General features: G+C 38.4%; 1 protein-coding gene and 1 pseudogene across 3 annotated transcripts; one reads left to right on the top strand and one right to left on the bottom strand.

Annotated features, from left to right (window-relative positions):
* The first annotated feature begins 2,167 nt into the window (after nt 1-2,167).
* Nucleotides 2,168-13,982, top strand: LOC110066401 (uncharacterized). Of its 2 annotated transcripts, none has more exons than XM_020773627.2 (8): nt 2,168-2,255; nt 2,590-2,789; nt 5,494-5,612; nt 9,965-10,034; nt 10,682-10,795; nt 11,573-11,761; nt 12,560-12,670; nt 13,299-13,982. In XM_020773627.2, exons 2-8 carry the CDS (start codon nt 2,613-2,615, stop codon nt 13,479-13,481), a joined length of 963 nt encoding a protein of 320 aa, XP_020629286.1. In that variant the 5' UTR covers nt 2,168-2,255; nt 2,590-2,612; the 3' UTR covers nt 13,482-13,982. The 2 variants fall into 2 exon arrangements, with proteins under 2 accessions (XP_020629286.1, XP_089152994.1); XM_089296868.1 differs by having other exon boundaries at nt 2,186-2,256; nt 2,593-2,789.
* A 2,343-nt stretch (nt 13,983-16,325) lies between these two features.
* Nucleotides 16,326-25,372, bottom strand: LOC149118491 (uncharacterized; annotated as a pseudogene). The gene is made up of 4 exons (XR_016209460.1): nt 25,125-25,372; nt 23,668-24,349; nt 19,850-20,000; nt 16,326-18,186 (listed from the first exon to the last, which is right to left on the bottom strand). The product of XR_016209460.1 is annotated as an uncharacterized LOC149118491 (transcript).
* Nucleotides 25,373-26,325: the final 953 nt, after the last annotated feature.

Below are 26,325 nucleotides of genomic sequence, written 5' to 3'. Positions count from 1 at the left end.
TTCTGTTTAGGGGTTTTTAGTGCTGTATAGGAGTGTATAGCGCTGTATAGGGATGTATAGTGCTGTATAGGGGTGTATAGTGTTGTATAGCGGTGTATAGCGCTGTATAGGAGTGTATAGTGCTTTATGGGGGCGTATGGTTCTGTATAGGGGTGTATAGTGCTGCATAGGGGTGTATAGTGTTGTATACCGGTGGGTAGTGCTGTATAGGGATGTATAGTGCTGTATAGGGGTGTATAGTGTTGTATAGCGGTGCATAGTGCTGTAGAGGGGTGTAGAGTGCTGTATGGGGATGTATAGTGCTGTATAGTGGTGTATAGTGGTGTATAGGGGTGTATAGTGCTGTTTAGGGGTGTATAATGCTGTGTATGGGTGTATAGCACTGTATAGGGATGTATAGTGCTGCATAGGGGTGTATAGTGCTGTATGGGATTGTATAGTGCTGTATAAGGGTGTATAGTGCTGTATAGGGGTGTATAGTGTTGTATAGCGGTGGATAGTTCTGTATAGGGATGTATAGTGGTGTATAGGGGTGTATAGTGTTGTATAGCGGTGTATAGTGCTGTATAGGGGTGTATAGTACTGTATGGGTTGTATAGTGCTGTGTAGGGGTGTATAGTGCTTTATAGGGGTGTATAGTTCTGTTTAGGGGTTTTTAGTGCTGTATAGGAGTGTATAGCGCTGTATAGGGATGTATAGTGCTGTATAGGGGTGTATAGTGTTGTATAGCGGTGTATAGTGCTGTATAGGAGTGTATAGTGCTTTATGGAGGCGTATGGTTCTGTATAGGGGTGTATAGTGCTGCATAGGGGTGTATAGTGTTGTATACCGGTGGGTAGTGCTGTATAGGGATGTATAGTGCTGTATAGGGGTGTATAGTGTTGTATAGCGGTGCATAGTGCTGTAGAGGGGTGTAGAGTGCTGTATGGGGATGTATAGTGCTGTATAGTGGTGTATAGTGGTGTATAGGGGTGTATAGTGCTGTTTAGGGGTGTATAATGCTGTGTATGGGTGTATAGCACTGTATAGGGATGTATAGTGCTGCATAGGGGTGTATAGTGTTGTATAGGGGTGTATAGTGCTTTATAGGGGTGTATAGTGCTGTATGGGGGTGTATAGTGCTGTATGGGGGTGTATAGTGCTGCATAGGGATGTATAGTGCTCTATGGGGGTGTATAGTGCTGTATAAGGCTGTCTAGTGCTGTATAGCGGTGTATAGTGTTGTATAGCGGTTTATTGTGCTGTATAGGGGTGTATAGTGCTGTATGGGATTGTATAGTGCTGTATAAGGGTGTATAGTGCTGTATAGGGGTGGATAGTGTTGTATAGCGGTGGATAGTTCTGTATAGGGATGTATAGTGGTGTATAGGGGTGTATAGTGTTGTATAGCGGTGTATAGTGCTGTATAGGGGTGTATAGTGCTGTATGGGTTGTATAGTGCTGTGTAGGATTGTATAGTGCTTTATAGGGGTGTATAGTGGTGTTTAGGGGTTTTTAGTGCTGTATAGGAGTGTATAGCGCTGTATAAGGATGTATAGTGCTGTATAGGGGTGTATAGTGTTGTATAGCGGTGTATAGTGCTGTATAGGAGTGTATAGTGCTTTAGGGCGGTGTATACTGCTGTATAGGGGTGTATAGTGATGTATAGGGGTGTATAGCGCTTTATAGGGGTGTATAGTGCTGTATAGGGGTGTATAGTGTTGTATAGCGGTGGATAGTGCTGTTAAGTGGTGTATAGTGCTGTATGGGGGTGTATAGTACTGTATAGTGGTATATAGTGCTGTATAGGGGTGTATAGTGTTGTATAGCGGTGTATAGTGCTGTAGAGGGGTGTATAGTCCTGTATGGGGGTGTATAGTGCTGTATAGGGATGTATAGTGCTGTATAGGGCTGTAAAGTGCTGTTTAGGGGTGTGTAGTGTTGTATAGGGGTGTATAGCACTGTATAGGAGTGTATAGCGCTGCATAGTACTGTTTAGGGGTGTATAGTCCTGTATAGTTTTGTGTAGTGCAGTGGAAGGATGTATAGTGCTGTATAAGGATGTATCGTACTGTATAGTCCTCTACAATGCAGTATAGGAGTGTATAGGGATTTACACTGTATGCTGTTACACGTATTTTCCCCTCGACCCTCACCAGATGTTTTTTAGTATTCTTCGACTCCCGACAGACCTCTCGCCATCCTAATTATAACCTGAGTCAACTACAGTGTTTTTTTTTCGATCGAGTAAATCGAAGGTTAAGTTCACGTCGAAGGTAGGTTGCAAACATCGGTTTGTGTCGTAACTAGGCTTAACATAATAACAATATCATTTATGATTTTTCCTTGTCAACGAGTAAGATGACCCTCTACACTCTTTTGGAAGGTTATTTTAAAATAAGTTATTGGAATTCTTTTACGTTGCACATCATACGCAGTTCGTCATGCACGATAGAACACTTGACAAATAGAATTATACATTACATGTATTACATTCTCTTTGAGTTCACGTTTTCTTTTCATTTGAACATTAGTTGATTATAAAGAAGAACATCCCTGCCTTACTGTCGACTGATTTAAATGTAATGCTGGATTTCTGCTTGGTTTTAGCGGCCTCATACGTTTCCTCCAAGATGACGGAGAACATATCAGGTATTCCTGTAGTGGACTTCAGTGCAATGAGTCTGACGCACAAGGATCCCTTGAAGGAAAATGCTGAAGCTGTTAAACAACTCGCTGATCAAGTTTATCAGGCTTTTAGTACAATTGGATTCGTGTATCTCAAGAACCATGGAATTCCACAAGAAGTGGTAAGTGTTATGTAATAAGCTATGTAGTTATTATTCAGATTATTTTAAAGCTTATCAGACTCTACCAGCTGAGGGAATCTGACTGAGATAAACAGTTGTGGAGGGAATCTGACTGAGATAAACAGTTGTGGAGGTGCAGGGTTAAGGGCAGAGAACTGTGGGTGGAAAGCTGGTAGTGGAAGGGACTGGAAATCTGTGGTGGGAGAGATGTTCCCAAGATGGTTAGAACCAGATGGTTGAAGTGAAATAATTAGTTTAACCTGAACATCCACCGTGAGGAGGGAAGGAAAGGATATCAATCTTTAATCTGGGACGAAATTTCTCCCTTGGCATTGTTTCTGAAATACAGAAAAGTATATATTTCTTCCCAAATTTCATTATAATTCATCTTTAAGAACATAAGAGCAACACAATTTGTAACAATTCTTTTAAATAACGATCAAAAATTAATGGTAGTTAACATAACAACTACATAATGTTTACTTGTTTGTAAATGTGAAAATACAAATTATATGTTAAGTGGGGTTTTTTTTAAGTTCTATGGAATCAATTTCGGGGTCCATAACATTTTTGCTATCCCTTTCCTAGTAAAGTAAACATTAAGGTCCCTCACAATTTTTCACTCATTTACAAATTGCCATCCATAGTTAACAGTTACATGTAATGGTTAAATTTCTTTGTAATTATTCAAGAGTAGTGATTAGCTTTTTAGCTTGAAGCCATTAGCCATTAGTGATATGTCATTTTATCCCTAGTGCAAAAGCCCCAAGGAGCCCATCACTGGGAGCATTCAAATCAGGCTCCTGCAAGAGTCCTGAAGATTTAAATCACAAATACTTAATTTTTCAGCTGATGTCATCATGACATTCATCAGACATTTTTGAGATGGGATTAGTGCATGTTATTTGGTCAAAATCACTGATGTGGGCTCATGTAGGCCAGAATTGCCCTTTTTGTGGGAAAAGATACTCTAAATATAAAATGGCTGGTAAAAAAGCAGTGAAAATGTTAGTGCATGGGAGTGGGACCACCTCAAGTGATTAGCTCCTTACAACCCTTAAAAATTAATGTGGCATGATTGATGCATTATGCGATGCACAGAACATGTGCTCAATAAAAAAAGAGGCACTGGCATATTCATTTGATGTAATTACTTACATTAAAAACTCATGAATAATGCGTCTATAGATGAATATACCATCTGTAAATAAACATAAGCACGCAAGGCGTGCAAGAGTCATTTTTTTCTGTGAAGTTTTGGAGATAGAAGCAATCATGGTACAGTAATGATTTGGTTAATTTGACAAGTTTTTTTGGTTGCGATGTTACATCGGTCATGGTAAGATAGCTAAATAGTAAGCCATAAAATGTTTGACTGAACAAACTACAGTAATCTGACACATCTCCAGATTAATTTAGATACCATCTTATTTTCTAACAGGTAATTTGATTCGCTCTTTGATACAACCCGCACTGTGATTGGTGTGACACGCGCACATGCATAACTCCCTCGCTCACCGATCACATAACCCTTCCAACCCCCAATAGAAATTTTTGCTCAAAAATAGTCAAGTTAATTTAGAGACTTTTTCGCCTTTTATACAAGTCGTAAGTTTACCTTTTTACACAACACAACACAACACAACCTCACCGAAAATAGAAAGAAAGTGAAAAAAACCTCTGACACATTGAAAGTCTGATTTAATTAAATGCACTTTAACTTGGTGCCACACAGTCTTCAAAGAACATTTGAACAGTTTTCATACTTTTTACCTTTAAAAATATCAGACTGAAGTGAATGTCATCAAATAAAACTATTAAACTGCTACTGCAGAGACGTAAAAACCGTCCAGAAACGAAACCTTTTTTGTTTAATATCCTGGAAACAATAGCTGATAACTTGTCAGCTCTACTTAAATTTACTCCCATATAAAAAACAAAAGTGTTAAGTTACCATTCGTTACTAAAGATAGCAAACATCTCATGGGAAAGAATGGTGATGATTCGTCTGCTCTAATTGAATTTACTCCCTTGTGAAAAACAAGAGTGTCAAATTACACTTTGTAACTAAAAAACAAAAATGTCTCGTTATATTTGCATGCAACAAGAACAAAACAATTGTTACAAACACTTACTATTGTAAACATTAGAACTGTTTCAAATCCAAAGTCTCATCCCCTCTAAAACATGTCCTAAGAACTAGACGCGACGATTCGTGACCTCTAATTGAATTTACTCCTTGTGAAAAACAAAAGTATCAAGTTACCTTTGTAACTAAAAATAAAAATATATCGTTGCATTTGCATACTACTAACTCATGAACTGTTTCAAACCTCAAGGCTCATCTCATTCATTTAACTAAAATCCTCAGCCTAAACCACAGAAAATGTCGAAGTAAACCCAATATATGAATACTTCCTCCTCTTTTATAGAAGAATAAATATGGCCGTTCTGAACTCTATCGGGATCAAATCTTGTCACATACCATTTACCTTTACAACAAGAAATTTGATTGGCTGTTTATAGTAGATCCAATCTGATTGGTGTGACATACATACATCTCTCACTCACTCACTCACTCACTCACTCACTCACTCACTCACTCACCCACCCATTGACCCGTCCATAACATAGCCGACACGCCGACTAAGAGGTATTTTTTTTACAAAAAAATAACTCAACAATTATTTTCAATACCTTGCAGATTGATTTTACTTTTGAGACATACGACAAATTTTTCAACCTAAGTCTTGACGTGAAGCAGAAGTACACCAAGAAAACTGGCACAACTAAAAATGGCTGGGATGAACTTGAAAGAGAAAGGTGTGTTTGTGTTTTGTGTGTTGCATCTACCACTCAATAACGGTTACCATAATTATATAGCCAGTAGTCTCATTGCCCCAAGAATATTTAATCAGCAAGAACTGATTTTATTTCAAGGTTTCACGCAATCGGAATTCCATCCGCGCGCAACTATTTGTTCAAACAAATATGTTAATAAACAATCACACCTCTCACAACATATATAACACTGTTGAACCGTTATTTTCTTGTCACTTGATAATGATGTCATGACGACATCGAAATGTTGTGTAAAATTTCTATCGCTCATTTTTATTTTGAAATGTTTATCGAAATTTAATCTCATTCTTAATAATATGGGTTTCAAATTGTTTGAATCAGTTGATTTTATTTTTCTTTGTTTAAACATATTAAGATTAAAGCAATTCAAAATAGAAATCAAACTGCAATTTCAAACCCATTAAATTAACAAATCAAATTTAAAGCACAGCATATCTAGTCAAACCTCCCATAAGTGATAACCTGACTGTTACTGGCAAAAATGAGGAAGGGCTAGGGAGGCAAAAAATATTAGGAAGAAGGGGAAGGAACGGCTGCTATAAGAACCGGGCTTTCGGCATCATGCCGACCAATTTTGATGTAATCCAATTTCATCAACTGTCAATTATCGTCAACAGGTTTACCAATCAGAAACTAGTGCATGCTTCTAATTGGTGTCGCTGATTTCCTGTGGGATTTAGTCAATTGAAATTATTTCCCACTGGAAAAATTTCAACATAACAACATAACAACATAACAACCATGAGGTTATTTTAGCATGGAAATGCCCTCTACTTCCACAAAAGTTTGAAAATAGGGAGTAAAAGGAAGGAATACAATTGCAATAATTTCTGCAGGTTCCGTGGCATTGAGTCTGGTGCAAAAGCAGAGAGCGTCTTTCCTATAATTTACAAAGTCCAGGGTCTGTATAGATATCAGCACCCCTGGGCATTTGACTCGATCATAGATGTTCTCAGGGGGCAAGAATTTGAGAACAATGGTTGTTACATACTGTTGTGGGAATTTAACACCATCTGGGAGAGGAGGTGGCAAATTTGAACCAGGTGTCTCAAAATCTTCCTATTCTTCTGCAACAAAGCTGCTCATAAAGATTGACCTCCAAAGTTTTTTGTTGCTTGTTAACATACTTGGGATGTAGTGAAAGCTCAATGCCGCTGCACCAGGGTGAATTTTTTCAGTCATTTTTGCCATGAATGTCTCTATGGTGAGGATTTTGGTCACCTAGTGTGGGCATTTGATCACCATTTTCACTCCCCCCAGGGAACATGGATGTGAACAACCAAAATTTCAGACTGCAAGTTGTTAAACAATTGAGAAGAATAGCCCCTAGCCAATAAGCCCCCGGTGTCCTGAAGTTGATTAGCTCCCAGCTCCCACTCATTACGAAAAAGTTCCATAACCAAGTACCATTATTATTCTTGTATGTGACATAAGAAAATTGTCAACTGACGTAATATAGGGAAAAATAGTTTGGTTTTCATCAAATTAAGTTTTCCCTCGTCACACAGGTTCCCCAAGCTATTAAACGATTACAGCCCCAGGACTGTGCAGCATTTGATAATTAGCGTCTCACTCTCAGGGAGGGCATGACAGTATTTTGATCCATGCAAAATTACACTGTGGGGCCTGGTGAAGTTGGTTTTCACACGAAAAGTCGAAATTAAAATTGACAGTAATAAAATGACTATTACACTGACACTTGTGTCACTTGTTGGATACACATTGTTTGATAGACAACTTGGCCTACGCGTTTTGTTGACTGTCTGTCGTCCCATGTTCAACAACAGAAACATGGAACATTCCGGAACATCCCGGAACATCGAATAATTACCATAATTATGCGAAAAATATGTAAAATGAAATTTGAAAAAATTAAATCAAACAAAAATAAACTGGTATCAGCTTGAAATATGAAAAGATATTATTGGGGATAGGGGAGTCGGTAGCAGAGGGGTAGAGAGCGTTGGGTATTCATTCAACTGACCACAATGAGCGCAGGCTCCTCCTCTTTCCCGCCAATTGCGTCACGTCGCTTTTCAGCACTCTGTTTTTCAACACAAACATGGACGATTCAACGATTCTGACGATGAATGCCAGGTAATTCATTGCGTCTCCTTTTTTGATCCCTGATTTCTCCAACATCTGAGGTGTTTGTCTGAGCATCATACAGTTGCTTGTTAAGCCAGTATTCATAGTCTTGTCCGTATTCCATCTTCATGTTGCTATTTATCATCCCCAGTTTTCGCGCCGCTCCGCTAGGAACGCCTGGCACTATGACCCACTAAGTGCAGACTCGGCCTTTCCGGAAGCCCGAGTAACAAGCAAGTTATTATTAATAAGTTAGTAGTAATCAAAGATTTATAGAGCAATGCGTTCACGCGCGGTTTTCGCATGTCTGGTTTCCTTTGGTGGTGTTCGAATGGTTCGATAGAAAACTAAGTTTGATCGAATGTCAGATAACGATCTGCACGTGAAGTTGAACTAGCGATGAATAGATTATAGCCTGCGGTAAAACTATTCTTAATTAATTAAGTATTAACTTGTACTGGACAAACATTTTCTAGGAGATGCATTTGAACTGTTGGCGACACTTAGACACTTTCAGATCGCCAACACTTGTAACAAATATTTCTAGGGACAATAAAGTTTTGACCAGCGACCCCGCAAGACAGCGCGCGCGTCGCCGAATGTTTTTAAGGTAATTCCTCTGAAATAAAAGTGACGAGATTTTTGTTCAAACTTTATCCACTGAATATTTGTCATATGATAACTTCAATTTTGAAATAAAAAAGGGGGTTGCCCATGCTCATTAAGGAGCAGTGAGGCATTGAAAATGCCCCATTTTGGCATTATTTTATGCTTATTATAAGAACGCATTCCCAGTAATTGTAAAATCTTTGTGAACCCAGACTCATAAGGACACGCGTTAACCTACAGTCAATACATTGTGTCGGACACAAATAAACATTTTAAGTTTGATTCAGGCAGAAAGGTAAATCCTTGATTAAAAATTTGAACCAAATTTCTTGACGTGGTTACCGACTGCAAAATAGAAAAGACCACAGTGTATCTCCTATTTTTCTTCTTTATTCAATTTTCAGCAATAGAAATTAGGTCAGTCTTTTCTCACGCAAAGCTTATGATTAGTTGATTACAATGACTGGAAAAAAAAATTGGGGTGCCCTTGCTCGTTGGTGAGCTAGAGCCATTTTTCAACTGACAGAGCTCAATATCAAGGCAAATCCGTCATGTTTTCAATATGCGCGTGCACGAGCGCGCGCTAATGACGCCATAAATTATGCGCAGTAAGGATGCGCAATGCAAATGTGAGGAATGACCTTAAATTTTGTGTTTGTATTTGTTTACACTGTCATCAGAGGTTGAACAGTCCGAACTAGTTTAGACAAGAAACTCGATGCCGAAGAGTTTCTATTTCTATCTCATGGAGAAACTATTTCTTCATGAGAAATCGTGTATACGCATATCTTTGTATTGACGTAATGAATTGAATAAAGAAATCACACTCGTGTACCCATACTTTTAGGTCTGATTAAGGAGTTCGAACGCCACCACCTTAGTTTTCTGTGAAGAACGAAATCTGGGAATAAAGGACAGTCACGTGATTAAACTGACGGCGAACGACTAGATGTAATGGATTACTCTTCTTAGTTGCTAGTCTTCACTTATTGCAGTGACTTTCATTTTTCTTTCTTTTTTCCTTTTTTTATGTTTTTGTTTTGTTTCTATTTTCCGAGCTGATACCAGTTTATTTTTGTTTGATTTAATTATTTAAAATTTCATTCTACATATTTTTCGCACAATTATGATAATTATTCGATGTCCCGGGGTATTCCGGAATGTTCCGGGATGTTCCGGAATGATCCGGAATGTTCCATGTTCCTGGTTTTATTGACAGCCACGACAACTCTTGCTTGTGAAAAATGAAATGAACTGAAATGAATCAATGTAACAGCTACTAAAAGATCTAAAATAACCTTGTGACACTCGGCAAAGGGATACATACAACTCACATTTAAGATTCGTGAAAAAGACCCGGCGGGCTAGGTACTCCCTTATATGGACTGTATAGGTATGTGCGCCCCCAAAGGGTAGAGTTTTTCAGCCGTTTTGGTCGTAAATAGGTCGCTCTAAAAACATCCTTTGTGACATAGCCAGTACCCAGAGATTGTCAAGGTACCTTGATAATCTCTTGCCAGGACTAAATTCTTCGCCCTTCTCAGCTTTCCATGCCTTAGCTAGTGTTCTATCCTGAACAATAATTAACAAAACGTTTCTGTCAATACACGATACAGCACTAATATACAGAGACCGGGAGATCTGAAGGAGTCATTTGACGTGTCCATACTCGATGATGACGATTTTGTAAGTATAATTGTCCTTTCCTTTGTTCATTAAATAAGATCGAGATTGACAGCTTGACTGCCTGCAGAGTAACTAGAGTGAATTTCAAATGTTCAATGATTCATTTTGAAAGGAACGTTTCACAAACCTGAGCTGTGAGGATCACTCTTCCCCGCAAGGGAAACTGGGAGAAAGACTTTCGTCTTCCTCAACAAAGTTAGGAGGTGGGGGGAAGTTTCAAAATGTTTCTAGAATGTGTCCTTGAACGATCTTAACTCGCAATTGCAAAGGAGGCTTTCCTTCTGTTCTCTTTTCTCGACAAGTCAACCCTTATTCTTCTTAGAGTCTTTTTTAATACGGTTTTGAATTTGCTACTATCGTTTAGCCAAGTGAGAGTAGAGCCCTTAACATAAGACAGTAACGGGTCACCACCTCTCCAGAACTTTACAATTCATTCCTGTCGTAAAACAGTACCGCATTGTTGTGAGTCGCTCTCTATGATTTTTTACCTAATAATGGCAAATTTCTCTTTCTGAGAGGGTTACCTCACACAGAAGCGTCAGAAGCTGTATGGAGTTTTACTTTTTACTTCAATTGGAAGTACCAAGAATTAATCTACCCTACAAGTAATACTAAAACCCAAGCATTGAATTATTCTTCCATTATAGGAATGGCCTAATGCAGAAGTACCAGACTTCCAGAACACAGTGAAAACTATTTTTAAGTACGTCACTGACCTTGGTTCAAGGATGCTCTCTGTCATGGCTATTGGTCTGCAAATGGTTTGTCCATGCTAATTATTACCACATAAGTTTTGAAGCTGTGGGGCGGATACCTAGTAATGATATATACAATCCACAACCCTAGACGAAGTGAATATCATTATCACACTTATCCTGTCTACTGCATCACCAAGTGACGCACTGGCTGGCCACGGTTCTCAGAATCTCTCTTTTCTTACTTGGATATGAAAGACTACCATGCAGCTGGGGAGCTCTTTTATTCGGAATTTTTTAAGGGAAAAAAAAGAGCTCTAAGAGTCTGCCAGCAAGTGGAAAACTCAACCGTCACATTCTGTGTATGACTGAATGTTATGGTCAATTGACTCGCTGAAGGAGAACATTTTCCTACTGCATATACACGTGGACCCAGCTAATTCGATTTCGGTTATTTCGAATTCCCCGTTATGTCGAACTCAAAACCATTTTCCTTGGATTTAACCTTCAGTCATTTACCATTGGCTATTTCGAACTTCCGCTATTTCCAACTATTTTTCGTTTCCCCTGAGAGTTCGAAATAGCGGAGTTCAACTGTACGTAGATGGGGATTTTCTTTTGCTTTCAGTTGTACGTGTTGTCGAAATATGTCAGTTTAATAGGAATAAAGAAAGTTACCAAACGGTGAAAATGATTGGCTTAAACTCTCCGCTCCTAGTTGAGTTGCTTTCTTGTACATGTAGTGCGGTAGTAAGCAAGAATCATAGTAACTGTTTCCTTCATAACTGAGACGTGTGCAAGTATCTGTAGCATCATCCATTTAAGACTTGTCTTTTCAAACAGGATCCCGACACATTTGAACGTGCCTTTGAAAAGAGAGGTACGTCAGAAGGTGGTGCTCAGTTAAGGTATACTTACTACCCAATGATAACAGATCCCAGTCAAATCAAGCCAGGCCAGATACGCTGTGGGGAACATACAGATTATGGAGGAATTACACTGCTGATTCAAGATGATGTTGGTGGACTTGAGGTTAGGGATATTCATGTAAAGGAATACACTTACTGTGATTTTGTCGTGCACCAGTTTTCACTTCTTGGTTTTCCATTAGGGTTGAGAAAAAGTCTTTATATGGTAGAGCAGGGGCACCCAACGACCGAATCTTTCCAAATACGTCAGAAGTGTCTAAAATGGATTTCTCTATATTCTAGGAGCACAACCTTTAATGTACATGTCTTAGGATGGTCTGCATCAGTGATGGGTCGTGTTACTTAAGCCATAAGACTCTCACAATGACTTTACCCTTCACCCAGGAACGTAACTACTTGTAGCTACCGGGCGTTATTAGGGCAACATGTCAAAAACGCTGGGGGTGGGGACCGTTGTCTTGTGTTCTTGGGCAAGATCTCTCCACCCAGGTGTATAAATGGGTACCGGCGAACATAATGCTGGTGGGTAACCCTGCGATGGACTAGCATGTCATCCAGGGGGGAGTAGAAATACTCCTAGTCGCTTCATGCTACAGAACTCGGGCCTGATGGGCAACTTGGCTCGATGCACACTTTACCAGGATGCCTTCTCCACATTAAGTCGTATGCTAATTAGGCAAAATGTAAACAATGACATCAGCAATGATCGCCCTATATACATTTTGCTTAAAATTTCGAGGCAAGTATGTGAGCACCACAGGTTCTTACACAACTTGTCATTTCATTAGATATTTTCAGTGCCATCAGGCCGCTAAAAAGACCATTTCTTTTGCGCCCGATGCCATTTACTTTACTTCCGCTTGCGCTGCGATAATTAGTATAACATTTTTATCTGATTCAGGTTACTAACGTAAATGGACAATTTGTACCTGCACTACCCATGAAAGGAACAGTATTGGTGAACATTGATGACTTGATGCAGCGATGGACCGCTGATACATACAAATCTGTGGTATGTTGCAAATAAAGCCTAAAGTAAATACTGCGCATGCGAGGATATGCGGCTACGGAAAGCTCAGGGACAGTGTAAATGGTCCGCATACAGAAAAAAAATAAAATTAAAGAGTTAATCAAAAACGTATTAACGTGTTATAAGACCTGATAAAGACAATATTTGATCCCCTACTTTACAAAGAGAACCCACGGGTCCAAGAAAAAGTTGTTCTAATTCGTTCAAAAAACTTACGCAACGCTCTTTAATCAATCAGAAGTAACAATAGAAAACCAGTTTAAGTAATAAGTACCAACGCCTAGAGAAATTTTCAAGAATGTCGTAAAACCAAAACCAAAGTATTCACTCCAGCCGATCACAAAGGACACAGACAATCCAGTGAGCCAATCAAAACTCGAAGTAATTACATGTGGCTGACACAAAGCGCGGGAAAGCGAGTGCCAGTGAGTCACTATTGGTTGAAAAAAGTGCATGCTACCTCTTGTATCTTTGTACTTGGAGTTTTAATTAGTCTGGTGGTGCAGATATTGTTCTTTATCTTCCATCTCCATGATTTATGAACGCAGATATACTTAGAATCATAAGGAAAAGCTCTGGCGGTGTTAAGAATCTTCTTTTGTCTCGTCAGGTTCACCGTGTGCTTATTCCCGAAGAACAACTCAAACGCCGCGTACCTCGCCGCTCTCTGGTGTTATTTTATCACCCGGATGACGACACAATGATCACATGTCTGGACGGCTCTAACAAATATCCACCAATCAGAGCAAGGGATTGGATTTATCACAAAATCCAGTCCACTTACAAGTTTTGAATCATAAGTGTCAAGAAAGAATTAACATGGCGCGAATTTCTGGCTATGCCGGCCCTATGGTAGCAAGTAATATAGATTTTGTTTAGATCTTGTCTTTTGATCTATTTTATCGTTCTAAAAATGGCTCAAAGATTTTTAGGGCAAAAATTTTGCCTGGTCATATAGTTATAACAACGCATTCCTTGATTGTATAGATCATATAATAACAAAGGCATTTAGAACGCACAGAGGGCTACGGGAAACTGTAAATAGACCTTTCTCGCATTCCACTTCAGTGCGTTCGAGCAATAGCACCAGAGTGAGGTTGGGGTGGACATTTTCATACATTTGCTGTTTTTTTGTCCACCCTGACCTCGACTCGGCGCCATTGTTTGTTGGAATTCAGGAAAGGTCTATTGTGTGTTTTACTCACTTGAAAAGCTCCCAGCCCCCAAGGGGGAGGAGATCAACGCTGCAAATGTAGAACTTGAATACAACAAATAAAGGCAACTGTTAATTACCTTTTTGATGCGTGGTCTGTGTATTTGGAGAAAGAAAGCGATTTTATCCCTCACGCCGAGTTTTCAGTAAAGAAACTAATGTTTAGAATTGGTATGTGTCTCCAAAAATTGCATTGTAGCACGATCAAGTTGATGAGACGTTTTCGCTGGGTTCCTCCTCAGTCCTAAGAACGGGCCGGTTTCATAGCATGTTCAACGGCTACCTACTCATCGCACGAGTAACAGACTGAGAAGTGTGTCTCGACACAGCATTGGAGTGCGCTTGTAACAGGGCTATTACTTTCTTATAGTGTTTATAGTGTTACGTAGGCACTGTAAAAGGAAAAATGATGCATGCTCTTTTATTATGTGGCTAGCTCCACGAGCGGGCAAGATGAACCAAATCCTGCGCTGTGATTGGCTACCCGAGCTGGCAAGATGGGGCTCTCTTGCACGCTCGGAACTACTCGCGGTGTCCCGCAAGAAAATTTTCCCGAAGGTCATGTCATACATAAATCCCTTATTGACCAAGCTTGTTCGGTCAAGATGGGTGGATATTGATCTCGTCCTTTTTTTTTTTTTTTTTTGCGAGTTCATGGACCTCGATTCCGTCTCGGTCAATTACAACGCAAAAGATACCACCTTGGCTACTATCCAGGTATCTTGACCATACGCTTGGTCAATAACCCACATAGTATACTGCTCAGTGGTGATTGGTAGTCTGATACACGGGTTCGGCGCTGGTAACTATCCCATGATCATGACAGAGCGTGCCGAGGCTCGATAGAGTTAAAGTTCATATAGTTTGCAAACAGATAAAAGGTACATGTACAGTGTGGTGAAAGCTGAAAGAGAAGACTTTGAAAACATTAGGACGATACTGTGTACGGGTGAAATGCAGTCACACAGTAGTTAGTGACTGTGGTTAATTGCTTCTAAGTGAAAAAGCGAATCAAGCCACTACGTAATGTTGTTACCCTGACGCTAACTTAAGAGTGAACTTGAAAGGGACACCAACACGAATATTAGCCAGCATTTTTGGTCAAAACAGCGCTAAAATTGTGAGTGGGTACTTACGTTGACCGTGTTCAAAATGTTCCTGTAAAGCCAAGATGAGGATACTAGTCAGTGAAAGGTTGAAGAAAGAGCAAATTGTAGTTAGGCTCTAATTTCAATAAGAAGGAATTTATTTTAAGAAAGGACGCAGAACACTAATCTATGGAAGGATAGAAAATTGAAGGTAAGAAAATGCAGTTCGGCGCAAAGTTCTGCTGAATTACATGGAAAGGACAGTATCAGAAAAGCTCTGATGTCCTCCAGCGCCATTAACGATAAATAATCGATAGTTCTCTCACGCAAAAAATTCAGCTACAAGGTACCAGTTTTTAATTTGATGTTTAACTAGAAAGAAATCTGTCACACCTGAAAATCAACTTCAATCTAATAAACAGAGACCATAGGGAACGAAAAGTATGCCGACCCCCGAGGAAACAACATCACAGAGCTATAAGCCAGCCGGTTGTCATTTTTTGGTACAAATTTACATTTTTCCTATGGATTTAATCAATACAAAGACAGTTTCTATCACTTCCTCGTTTGTCGAAGGCAACGTGCAATTTTATATAAAGTTGTTATTTGTGGTGTTGCATTTTACAGTTAGAATGCACTTGGGAATGCAAAAAACAATAATACCAGCACAACTGTTGCTTCTTATATTTCCTGAAGAAATACTTACATCCCATGTACTTGAGGCAAAAAAATTTAAGATTTGATTCGAGTTTTTTATTGTCTAATTCTCCATTGATACATTTTTATAATTATCAAACACCATATGTTGCTTTCTTTGAATGTTTTAAAAATTCATAAAAAGGAAGATACCAGAGTGTCCAGTTTATCCTGGTGTCTGTTTTAAGCAAGCTCTTAGAAAACACACAGGGACACATTTGTATAATTATCAAACATCATATGTTGGTTTCTTTGAATGTTTTCAAAATTTCATAAAAAGGAAGATACCAGAGTGTCCAGCTTATCTGCTGGGGTGTCTGTTTTAAGAAAGCTCTTAGAAAACACACAGGGACAGCTGATTTTTAGATACAAAGACATATGCATTAACTTAAGAAAAAACTCATCCCATAAAATAGTTTTAAATGTACTGACCAAACACCCAAACAAGTAGAGAAAACAAGGTTTCCATCAAGACACATTTTATTGAATACCCATGGCTCAAGTTACACTAGATACCAGCAGTTACATGTAGTTATCAATAAAATATATCACCACTATTGTACCTATGGTATACAGCAATGAAAGAGTGACAATGCCTAAGTGATCAATAGATATCAGTTAATGATTATGATCATTCAAATTGTTTCATACTGGTCATCAGCACAAATAATATGAAGGCCCTGAAATATGTTGCCTACTTACTGAAACCTATTCCAAACAAGTGTGCCACAAAATCAAAAGTAGCATCACAGGACAAACTCAGAGAAAGGCACAACCCTGCAGGTCACGTTTGGAGGGATTCTTGCAGAGCCACGATGCATACATTATTATACCTATAAGACTCACCACTATTTTCTTCGTTTTGGCAATGGCAAATCTACATCAAGATCTTCCAAGGCACCTCCACTACGCTTAATGCGCCGTACAGTCTTAACTGCATGTGACTGACTGAAAACAGAACTACAATAGCTGTGAATAAATTCTTTGCAGGTGAATGCTCCATAAGCTCCTCTCTTTTCTCTAAGTTTACCAAAAAATTTTCTAGTACGTCTTGATTGAACTTTGTGGCCACAACAAAGTTGACCCCTGGAATATCAAGAGAAAACTTGACAACTTCCACAAAAGATTTGACACAAATTTGCAAGCCCTCCCAGGTTTGATCACTAATAAAATACTGCTTACGTTCTGCTAATGGGACATCTTCCGGTCCCATGGCCCAGTCTTTCCAGTCCTGAAAATACTTCAAAAAATCATTTTCCAACCAATGCAGCCTCCCATCTAATTGGCTGCGGTACACACTTTTAAATTCAAACCGTGTGTTGATTCTGTTAGCATTCAAGCAATCGAAAAAGTCATTCATATGCTTCACAAATTTAACTGTCTCCTCTGTACCTGGTTTACCTTGTTCTGTGATGGCATGTGCAACTCTATTACTGAACACTTGTGCAGCTAAGTATACTTTCATCCTTAAGTAGGGATTAAGGAAAATGTGGTCAGCAGTCAGTTTGTGCAGTAACCTCAAACCGGACGCATTGGATGAATTGACGTCATTTTCAAATGCATCAATCAGCTGCAGCCATGTAACCCACATGCCGTTGTTTCTCAGTTTTTTGGTCTTGTTTCTCCAAAAGCTATTTTCCCAGTTATTTCTAGTTGTTTTTAAAAGATGAACTGGATCACAAATAAAATATAAAGGTCGCTTTTCAAATGCATAATGATTGTTTGTTTTGTAAGCTATTGTACCTTTTGGTGCACCAGGTGGACAATGGTACTTGTAGAAACGTCGATGGGGTGAGGCACCATCACATGTACTGGTCAGTACTTTGAAGTCTCGTTGCTCCAATTCCTCAACGCATTTCCAAAACAAACTGAACAGAGCATATGCTTTAATTGTTGTACTAGGGAAAAAAGCTACTGGCATTTTCCAGTCTGAAAATAGACTTACAGCCATAAAAACAAACATGTGCGTGGCTTCATCTGGAGTAGTAGGGGAATGTTGTTTTGCAGACAAGCATTGCTCCAAATCATCCATCCTATTCCGGACAGACCCTAGATCAACAAAACCAATAAATTTTCCAAAATCATCAAACACAAGGTCTTTTCTCAGAGAAACCTCATCATGAACGATCCCCACCCATACATCACAATCTTTAGGGTTAGACCTATTGAAAAAATCTTTCTTCACCAAATCTAAAAACCCTGAATCAAACCCTGAATCAATTACTATAGTCCCTTAGATTTTTTTTGTCAGGGAGAAGTAAAACCCCACTGTCCTTAAGGAACTGATAAGCTTTTGGAGATGACGAATAAAGCTGAAAGCACCATCTGATTATGAGTGGGTGCCATCTTCTGGATCTGTTATCTGTGCATGACAAAGCTTTCTGCTGTTGTTGAATAAAGAGAGACTTGAAGTTCTCTGGTTCCTCATGATGACACTTTTCCACCTCCTTGAAGAGTTCTTCCGCAACTTCATTGTCTTCTTTGCACAACACGATCAAATCCTACAAAGTGTCAAAAACAATATCACTCTTTGAAACAATATAATTTTGCCAGGTTTGTTCACGGTTAAGGTACAAAAGTTACAGAACATCCATGCAACCTGTATGGGTTACTAGCCCACCCCCAGTACATTATCATATTCAGCAAAGCTTACACACACCTCCCACAAATCCCTTAGATATCTAGTTCAACTTAACAATTTTGAATTTACATTAATTTAGATTTCCACATAGATTTGTACTCGACTATGCTTTTAAATTTGGGGATATAAAAACACGCAAAATATCTATAGGTTGGAGAGTGAAGTAAATGGTAGGCTGCCATGACACTTGACTTTGTACATCTGCTATGCAGCTAAAACATAATATATAGATTTAGGCCAGCCTAAAAGCGTAGCTCCTGGGCCGGGTTGTTCAAAGCCCGATTAAGCTAACCCAGAAAAAGATAGAATTTTGATTGGAGTTTTCTAACTTTGTGGTGAGGTTTCTGTATATTGTTTGGCCTTCTGTTTTAAGTTTTAATAATCACCATATGCAAAAAACAAAACAGCAAAAAGCATTTGAATGGAAGAAAAGTTATAATTCGATTAACTTTTAATCCTGGGTTAGCGTAAACCGGCTTCCGAACAATCCTGCCCTGTTTCCAACAAGCTAACCCAATATGAGCTCGCGATCCAATCGATGACCAGCAATTGGTCAGCGGTCAACTTCAAAAAACACGTGACCTCGAGGAGCTGTAAACTTGAGCCCGCGATATGGTCATGTGATACTGGTCAGCGGATACCTTGTGTTGACAGGTGTCAATTGATCATAACATGGATGTTCAATATCAAGGATGTACACGGTAAACCAAGGCTGCATGTCTCTGTCAACCTATTATTTGGAGTATGGCCGCCATGTTGGGCAACTCCGCCGTCGCCGTCGCCGTCGCCGTCGTCGTCGTCGTCGTCGTGCGTACGCGCCCACGAGCAATACCGCTAGCCGTGATAACCATGAGAAAATCAACTCATGGGTTTCCTTTTCTTTCCTATATGAGTATGGGGCTCCGCTTGGCGGCCCTTCGGGCCGCCGGAGCTCCGCTATAACAATTTCCTTTTTCAATAATGAATAGATTTAACAATCGAATGTGGTTCAGCATGGTCTGTACTCTTATTGATAACGACACTCATCATCACAGTGGTCAAACTGTTGTGGACGCATGAGGCACAGCTGAGTGAGTGAACAACAAATTTTGACCACTGTGATGACGTGAATCGTTGTCAATAGAGTACAGACCACGCTAAACCACATTTTAATTTACTTTCAACACAATATCAACACCAAAGAAAATGTTCTTTTCAGAGCACAAACAGGGCAAGGCATTGCGTGACACATTGAGGCAAGCAGCATTGTCTTGACTGTTATCGACAATGGCAAATTGGCCAATCAGATTGCGAGATTAGTAGCAATTGTGCTTAAAAATACATTTTGACATTTAACTAATATTTGCTACTCACGATTTTGTTCACCCCTGTAACTTATTTCTAATTTATAATTATTGTTGAAGTTTGTACACACTCTATTTTATCATTTTATGCATCAGAATTAATCACAGTGCTTTGGCAATCCTGACGAATGGACACAGACAACAACTAAATATGCATCATTCTAAGCTTTAGTTACGTACATTGTTAAATTTTTCTTCTAATAAATGGATTTTTCTCGCTGAAATCTTCCTTCCAAGTGAGCAATTCTTAATTCTCTTTTCCTTTTCCTTTTCATTTAACCTACTCCAAGCACAATGACTGTTACTACTTGTTTTTTCAGTCGCAATTTCTTTGTTTTTTTTTAAATCTTTATTGAAACAAATTGATATTAATACAGCAAATTAGTTACTTACATACATAATTATAATAACAACTAATATTACTAATACTAATAATATAATACAACTAATTAGTACTAATAATACTACTACAACTAATGTTATTACAACACTAAAAACACCAATATCACTAACAATAGACGGTAACCAAAAAAAAATTCCAACAAACTATAACTAAATATTTACAAAATATAATGTAAATAACATATTAATTAGTGTTACATAGGTCAACATACAGAAAGTGAATGCATATTAACACCTTTAAATAATTAAGCTTTTACAAGAGGCGACACTATCCATTTAGCTTCAAAGAAATCCTTTGTTTTTTTACTATGCAGACTTATATATTTTTCCGTTTCATATTTTACAGCAATTTTCTTTTTAAATCCATATATATTTGGAAGAATTTGACTTCTTCTACAATCCCATAAGTACAATTTCCCAATTATAATTAGATAGTTTAGCAGCTTAGCAGAAGGGGAGTTTTGTGGTATCATTCCAACTAAAACATCTTGCAACGAAAGTCGAATGTTTTCCTTTAAAAGTTGGTGCCAGAATACTTCGAAGTCACGCCAGAAATTTATCGAGTAAGGACAGAGATACAGGAAGTGATATAGCGTTTCTGGTTCAGATGAACAAAATGAGCACGAGTCGTTCATTTTAAAGCCAATTTTGTAAAGTTTAGCATTAGTGTAAAGAATGGAGTTAAGAATTTTGTATTGAAATGCCTTAACATATGCTTCAAGGGCAACACTATGCGGGATCGTAAAAATTTGTTTAACTTCCTCGAGTGTAAAATGAAATTCATTTTGCAGCTTGTTTACAATAGTTGGAAAAAGAGCCTTTCTGCTTACAAGTAAAGTATAATAGTCTTTAGATTTCTTCTTTGTCACATCAAATATATTTTTGTCAATTTTTAGAGAAAGTTCACCTGTTGTTGATTTATGAGTACTATTTTTCAAAATGGAAGGAATGGAGTGTCGAAGACCAGCCCAAACTAAAAAATTAGTTTTCGAAATCCTGTTAGAAACTAGGGAAAAGGAATCTTTGTTATTTAAATCAAAGGATAGATCGCTGATATGAACTACACCAGCTTCGAAATAGCTTTTATAATAAACTGTTTTATTATTAATGAGTATTTGTTTGTTATTCCAAAGAATATAACGCCAGTTTTTTTCTGCACAGAACATATCTCTAAATTCTGACCACCACTGCAGTAGTTCTAGATAGAATAGAGAAATATTCAGTGGAAGGATGCTAACATCATAGTTGCAATGAAACAAGAAAAGGCCGCCAAAGCGTTCTAGGTGATATGTCAGATACCTTTTCCAGGTGCCATCATTTGAGCTAACTATTCGTTTTAGCCATGCCAATCGAAGCGATATTATCATGCTATCAAAATCAATCATCTTTAATCCTCCGTTGGAGTGTTCATTTATCGCCGATCTACGTGTGACTTTATCAGGACCATTCCATAAGAATTGAAATAATAACTGGTTTAACTGACTTACAAATTCTTGTGGGGTAGGTATTAAAGATGACACATAAACAAATTTCGGGATTAATAAAGATTTGATAAGTGTAATTTTGCCATAAATAGAAAGACCTCTTGAGGACCAAATTCTAGTCAGGTTTTTAATACTGTCTGATCTTTCTATGAAATTCTTTTCAATAAGCAATTTTTGATCATACGTGTAATAAATTCCTAGAGCCTTTATCGGTTCGTTAGGCCATTTAATCCCAAAAGGCTGTGCTTTGCAGTTCCTTGAAGAACCTATCCACATAGCTTCCGTTTTGAAACAATTAATCTGTAAGTCAGAGACAATCTTGAAATCATCTAATAGCCTAAAAAGAGCAGTAGCAGAGCTTGTGTCGGCAAGTATTGCTGTCGTATCATCTGCGTATTGAAGAATTTTCGTCCCCTCACTCCCAATAGAGATACCTTTTATATCTTTATTTTGTCGAATCGCAATTGCTAATGTTGCTATAGTAACTACAAAGAGGTAAGGAGAGAGCGGATCCCCCTGTCGTACCCCACGTTCAAGCTTAAAGTATTCAGATGAAAGTCCGTTGTTTACCACACAGCTTTGTATGTTTCTGTAGAACGTTCTAACCCAATGGATGAAATTAGGGCCAAAATTGAAGGATTTCAAACCATAGGGAAGAAAATCCCATTCTACGCTATCAAATGCCTTTTCAAAATCAATAAATATCATTAGTCCCGGAATACTTTCTTTTGCAGTGAAATCCATATTATCAAAAACTGATCTAATTGTTTCACCGATATATCGGTCTTTCACGTATCCAGTTTGGTTATGGTGTATAATGTTTGGAAGAACATTTTTAATTCTTGTGGCGATCACCTTAGACATAACTTTTGTGTCAACGTTTACGAGAGAGATTGGACGCCAGTTCTCAATATAAGAACGATCTTTTCCTTTTTTTTCTATTAGAGTAATTACCGCTTATTTTGAGAACAAGACATTTCACCTTTTTCAAAGCTTTCGTTCACGCATTTAAGAAAAGGATCGCTTATTAAAGGCCAGAACAATTTGTAGAATTCTATAGGAATTCCGTCATTCCCGGAGGTTTTGTTGGTTTGAAAACTTTCGAGGATATTGTAACATTCCTCAGCTGAAATTTTGCCTTCGCAGGTTAACATTTGTTCTTCGGTTAATTGAGGTATATTCAAATTCTCTAGAAACTTTACAATGTTCTGACGGTTTTCCGCATCACTATTTGAACTTTTGTATAGCTCTCGATAAAATCGTTTTTGTTCTTGAATAATGCCAAAAGGATCTGTCTTTACGACGCCGCTGATGACTAGTTTCCTTATATGCTTTTTTACATGATTTCTTTTTTCTAAGTTTAGGAAATATTTGGTACTTTTCTCGCCGTGTTCATGCCAACGTGCTCGGGCACGGATTATTATTCCGTTGACTTTTTCATCATAAAATGATTCGAGCTTATCCTTAGCTGCATTTAAATTGTTACCATTCGAATCATTGGGGTCCGTTTCGAAAACCTGTTTCGCTTCAGTATATTCTTTTTCAAGTTTTGATCCTCTTTCGTTTCTCTCCTTTGCCTTCTTTTTGGAGTATGTTATAGCATGAGCTCTTATGTTATATTTTATCCAGTCCCAAATATTACGGTGGTCGGAAAGTTCTTTTCGGCCTTTCGCGATCCAAATTGGTACCATTTTTGTAAGGTCATCAATGTACTCATCATCCTCCAATATGGAGGTGTTCATCTTCCAGAACCCAGGACCTCTAGCCTCTTTGTCCACGTTCCCAAATTCTAAATAGATAGCAGAATGGTCAGTTCTGATGGCGGGGATTATATTTGTGGCTTTGACCCAGTCATGTAAATTGTTAGAAATCAGCCAATAATCAAGGCGACAGAATATCGGCGGAGATCGTTGACTCCAGGTAAAACTTTTAGTTTGCGGGTTTTTAACTCTCCATATATCTACAAGATCTAGTTGACTTTGGACATCGTTGATGCAATTTATCACAGATTTCCTAGGCGTCATTATGCCACCTTTTTTGTCCAGTGTAGGATTCAGAGGACAATTGAAATCACCTCCAATCACAATATTTTCTTCTGAATCTAAATTTTCTGGCAAGGCCTCTCTAGATTTCTGGTTGGAGAGCATTGTTAACAAAGTTTTTCTATAAACTTTACTGGGCTCACACGCAATGCCAGAATGCCACAAACCTCTGCAGTCAACTGGTCTGATTGTGTCGTTGGAGAGGTTTGCCTTTGTCTTGCCATGACGGTCTTTGAATACACCATTTCTCCCACCAGAATGTGCAAGCTCTTTGAATTTTTGATCGTCGATTCCTGGACAAATAGAACTCCTATCAACAAAATCAAGTAGATGAAGGAAACTTTCCATATCAGTCAACTCCTCTGGTACGTTTTCCACAAACTCTGTGACATTCCTGTTTGATGTTAAGATCTTCCAAGTGAAATCAATGTTAACTATGATGGTCTTTTCTGGAACATTGTTGACTCTGTTAAAGGTGCACAACATTAGGAAAAGTTCTGAGTGCTTGATTAAATTCCAGCTGTTTTTCAGGACATTATTTTCCGACAAAATGGAGAACAATTGAGTGTAGTGGTAAAGGGAAGACTGGTGTAAAACAGCAGGGGGAAGGTTACGAAGTGGAAACTGGTATTCAAAGGGTAGGCATGAAGGTACAACTGGTGAGCTTTGGGTTCAACTGTTGGCAGTGGGTTGAGTGTTAATGTACTTCCAATGAGTGTACTTTCTTCTTCTTCCAATTCTCCCCATTTCAGCTAAAAATGTAAATAGTGTACAATTTTATAAACCTTTATAAACACAGACAAGACTATCAAGCTAATCCTAGACTTAAGGATCTGTAACAAGAGTGACATAAAATAAAAAGAAAACAAAGGAATGCATACATTGGAGCCAAGGAAAATAACAGCAGCAAAGCAAAAAAATTGCACTAAGATTTTGGACATTTATTTTTGAACATGTATTTTACTGCAAATGCTACTGTTTGCATTGTTTTCTTGTTGTATTCTTCAATTATTTTCTAAAGCTCGTTTTTAATAACTTTTTAATTATAGTCTCCCTAATTTACTACTCTGTATTAGATTTAAGTCAAACGATACTTGATTAACTAGTTTTTATTACTGTTAAGGACAACTATTTTTTCTGATCACTACTATAATTATGCTAAAGAAAAGTTTCACAGGTTCTTTAGAAGTAAACCCTTATCGAGTGCAACCTTCTCCAACGTAATGTTACACGCACCATGCACGCAAGTGACTTGCTTGACACTCTTAACCTCGCCATTTTCAATCGAAATTTACGGTTGTAAATTATCTTCTTACACTATTGTAACTATGCCTAAGCCACAATTTCATCTTCATACAATCATTCTATCGTAGATTTGTACAGAAATAACCAAGGACCTTTTCAGTATACGAGTCTCAAAACAGTCGTCTAACATAGGGAGTATGGATCTGGTGAGCTCATTTTTTGGGAGTAGATTTTCTCAGAAACAACTAAAAATAACACCAATGAGCAGTAACAAATGCTTACCTTGAAAGTTGAACTGTGGCTTTGCAGGGTCGTCATCGCCGTGAAACAGCAAACAAAGAGAAAAAATATACGTCAAAACTTAACTACCACTAACACCGAAGGAAAAAAATAAAATAAAGGACAACAAGCCCTGTATTTTGGCTGGCTTGCGCCACATATTCGCCATCATTTCGTCACAAATTTCCACTATGATGGGAACATCAGACGCCATCTTGAAGCACGAAACAACCAATCGGCGATGAGAAACCTACCCACGTAATGTACGTTTCCAATCCAGTCTTCTACTATCCATGACAAAACCAACAGTACTAAAAGCATCAAACATCTGCTTCGCAAGCTCTTTCACGTTTGGTTCATTTTCCCCTGGTGTTTGGTCGTGGTCGAGGCTTAACGCACCGAAATCCACGATCGGTATTCTGTTTAACGTGGAACTCATCTCGAAGTAAGACTGAACATGAAAGCGAGAAGAACCTCGATAAACCTTCTGAGCCTTCGTTGTGCACGGAAGCACGGAAGCGCTTCATTCTCTTTTCACTGTCAAATTTCTCGCACGCTCATTGGCTAATTCCTATCGTCGATGTGACGCCAGTACGCGCGGATCTCGTAAGCGTGACAGCTCGTATCTAAAAAGTCCTTTGCAGAGAAAATCGCCTATGTTTTCGGGATATTTTTTTTTAGGATGACTTATTGATTCCCCAGCTTAACTCAGAAAGATTTCAGCTGGGGCAACCCTAACACGAAGAATCGAATCCGGAATACGAAATCCGAAGTCCGGATTATTGATATTAAAGGAACTCAGTCACGGTATTTTGAGTTATTTTAATTTGGCAACATACAAAATTACCTTTAAATGGTAGGAAATCTGAAAATAACAGTTTAATAAGATAGAAAAACACCAAAGACATAATGATAAACCATAAAGGAACAAGGATGGCTAAGGATGGAGAAGATTAAAACGGATTACAAACGACGAATTTGAAAAATTGAGGCTAAACTTTTCAATATGCGCAAACCGTGACTGAGCTCCTTTAAGAATGACGACAGAAATAAGTCACTTCAGCAATGTTCAACAAATAATTGGGGGGAAAAATGATGGTTTTTTTTTTTTTTTGCCTTTTGCTTTTTGCTTTCAGCTTCAATCACAAACTGTACGCGGTAATTGTGCAAAAGACACAAGGAGTTGGCCCAGTTGTTCAAGAGG

Source organism: Orbicella faveolata, unplaced genomic scaffold, assembly GCF_042242905.1.
Source record: "Orbicella faveolata isolate gen_17 unplaced genomic scaffold, um_ofav_v1 contig_1, whole genome shotgun sequence".
NCBI classification, from domain to species: Eukaryota; Metazoa; Cnidaria; class Anthozoa; order Scleractinia; family Merulinidae; genus Orbicella; species Orbicella faveolata.
Note: the sequence above shows the minus strand (reverse complement) of the source record. Positions and strands in the feature narration are given on the sequence as shown.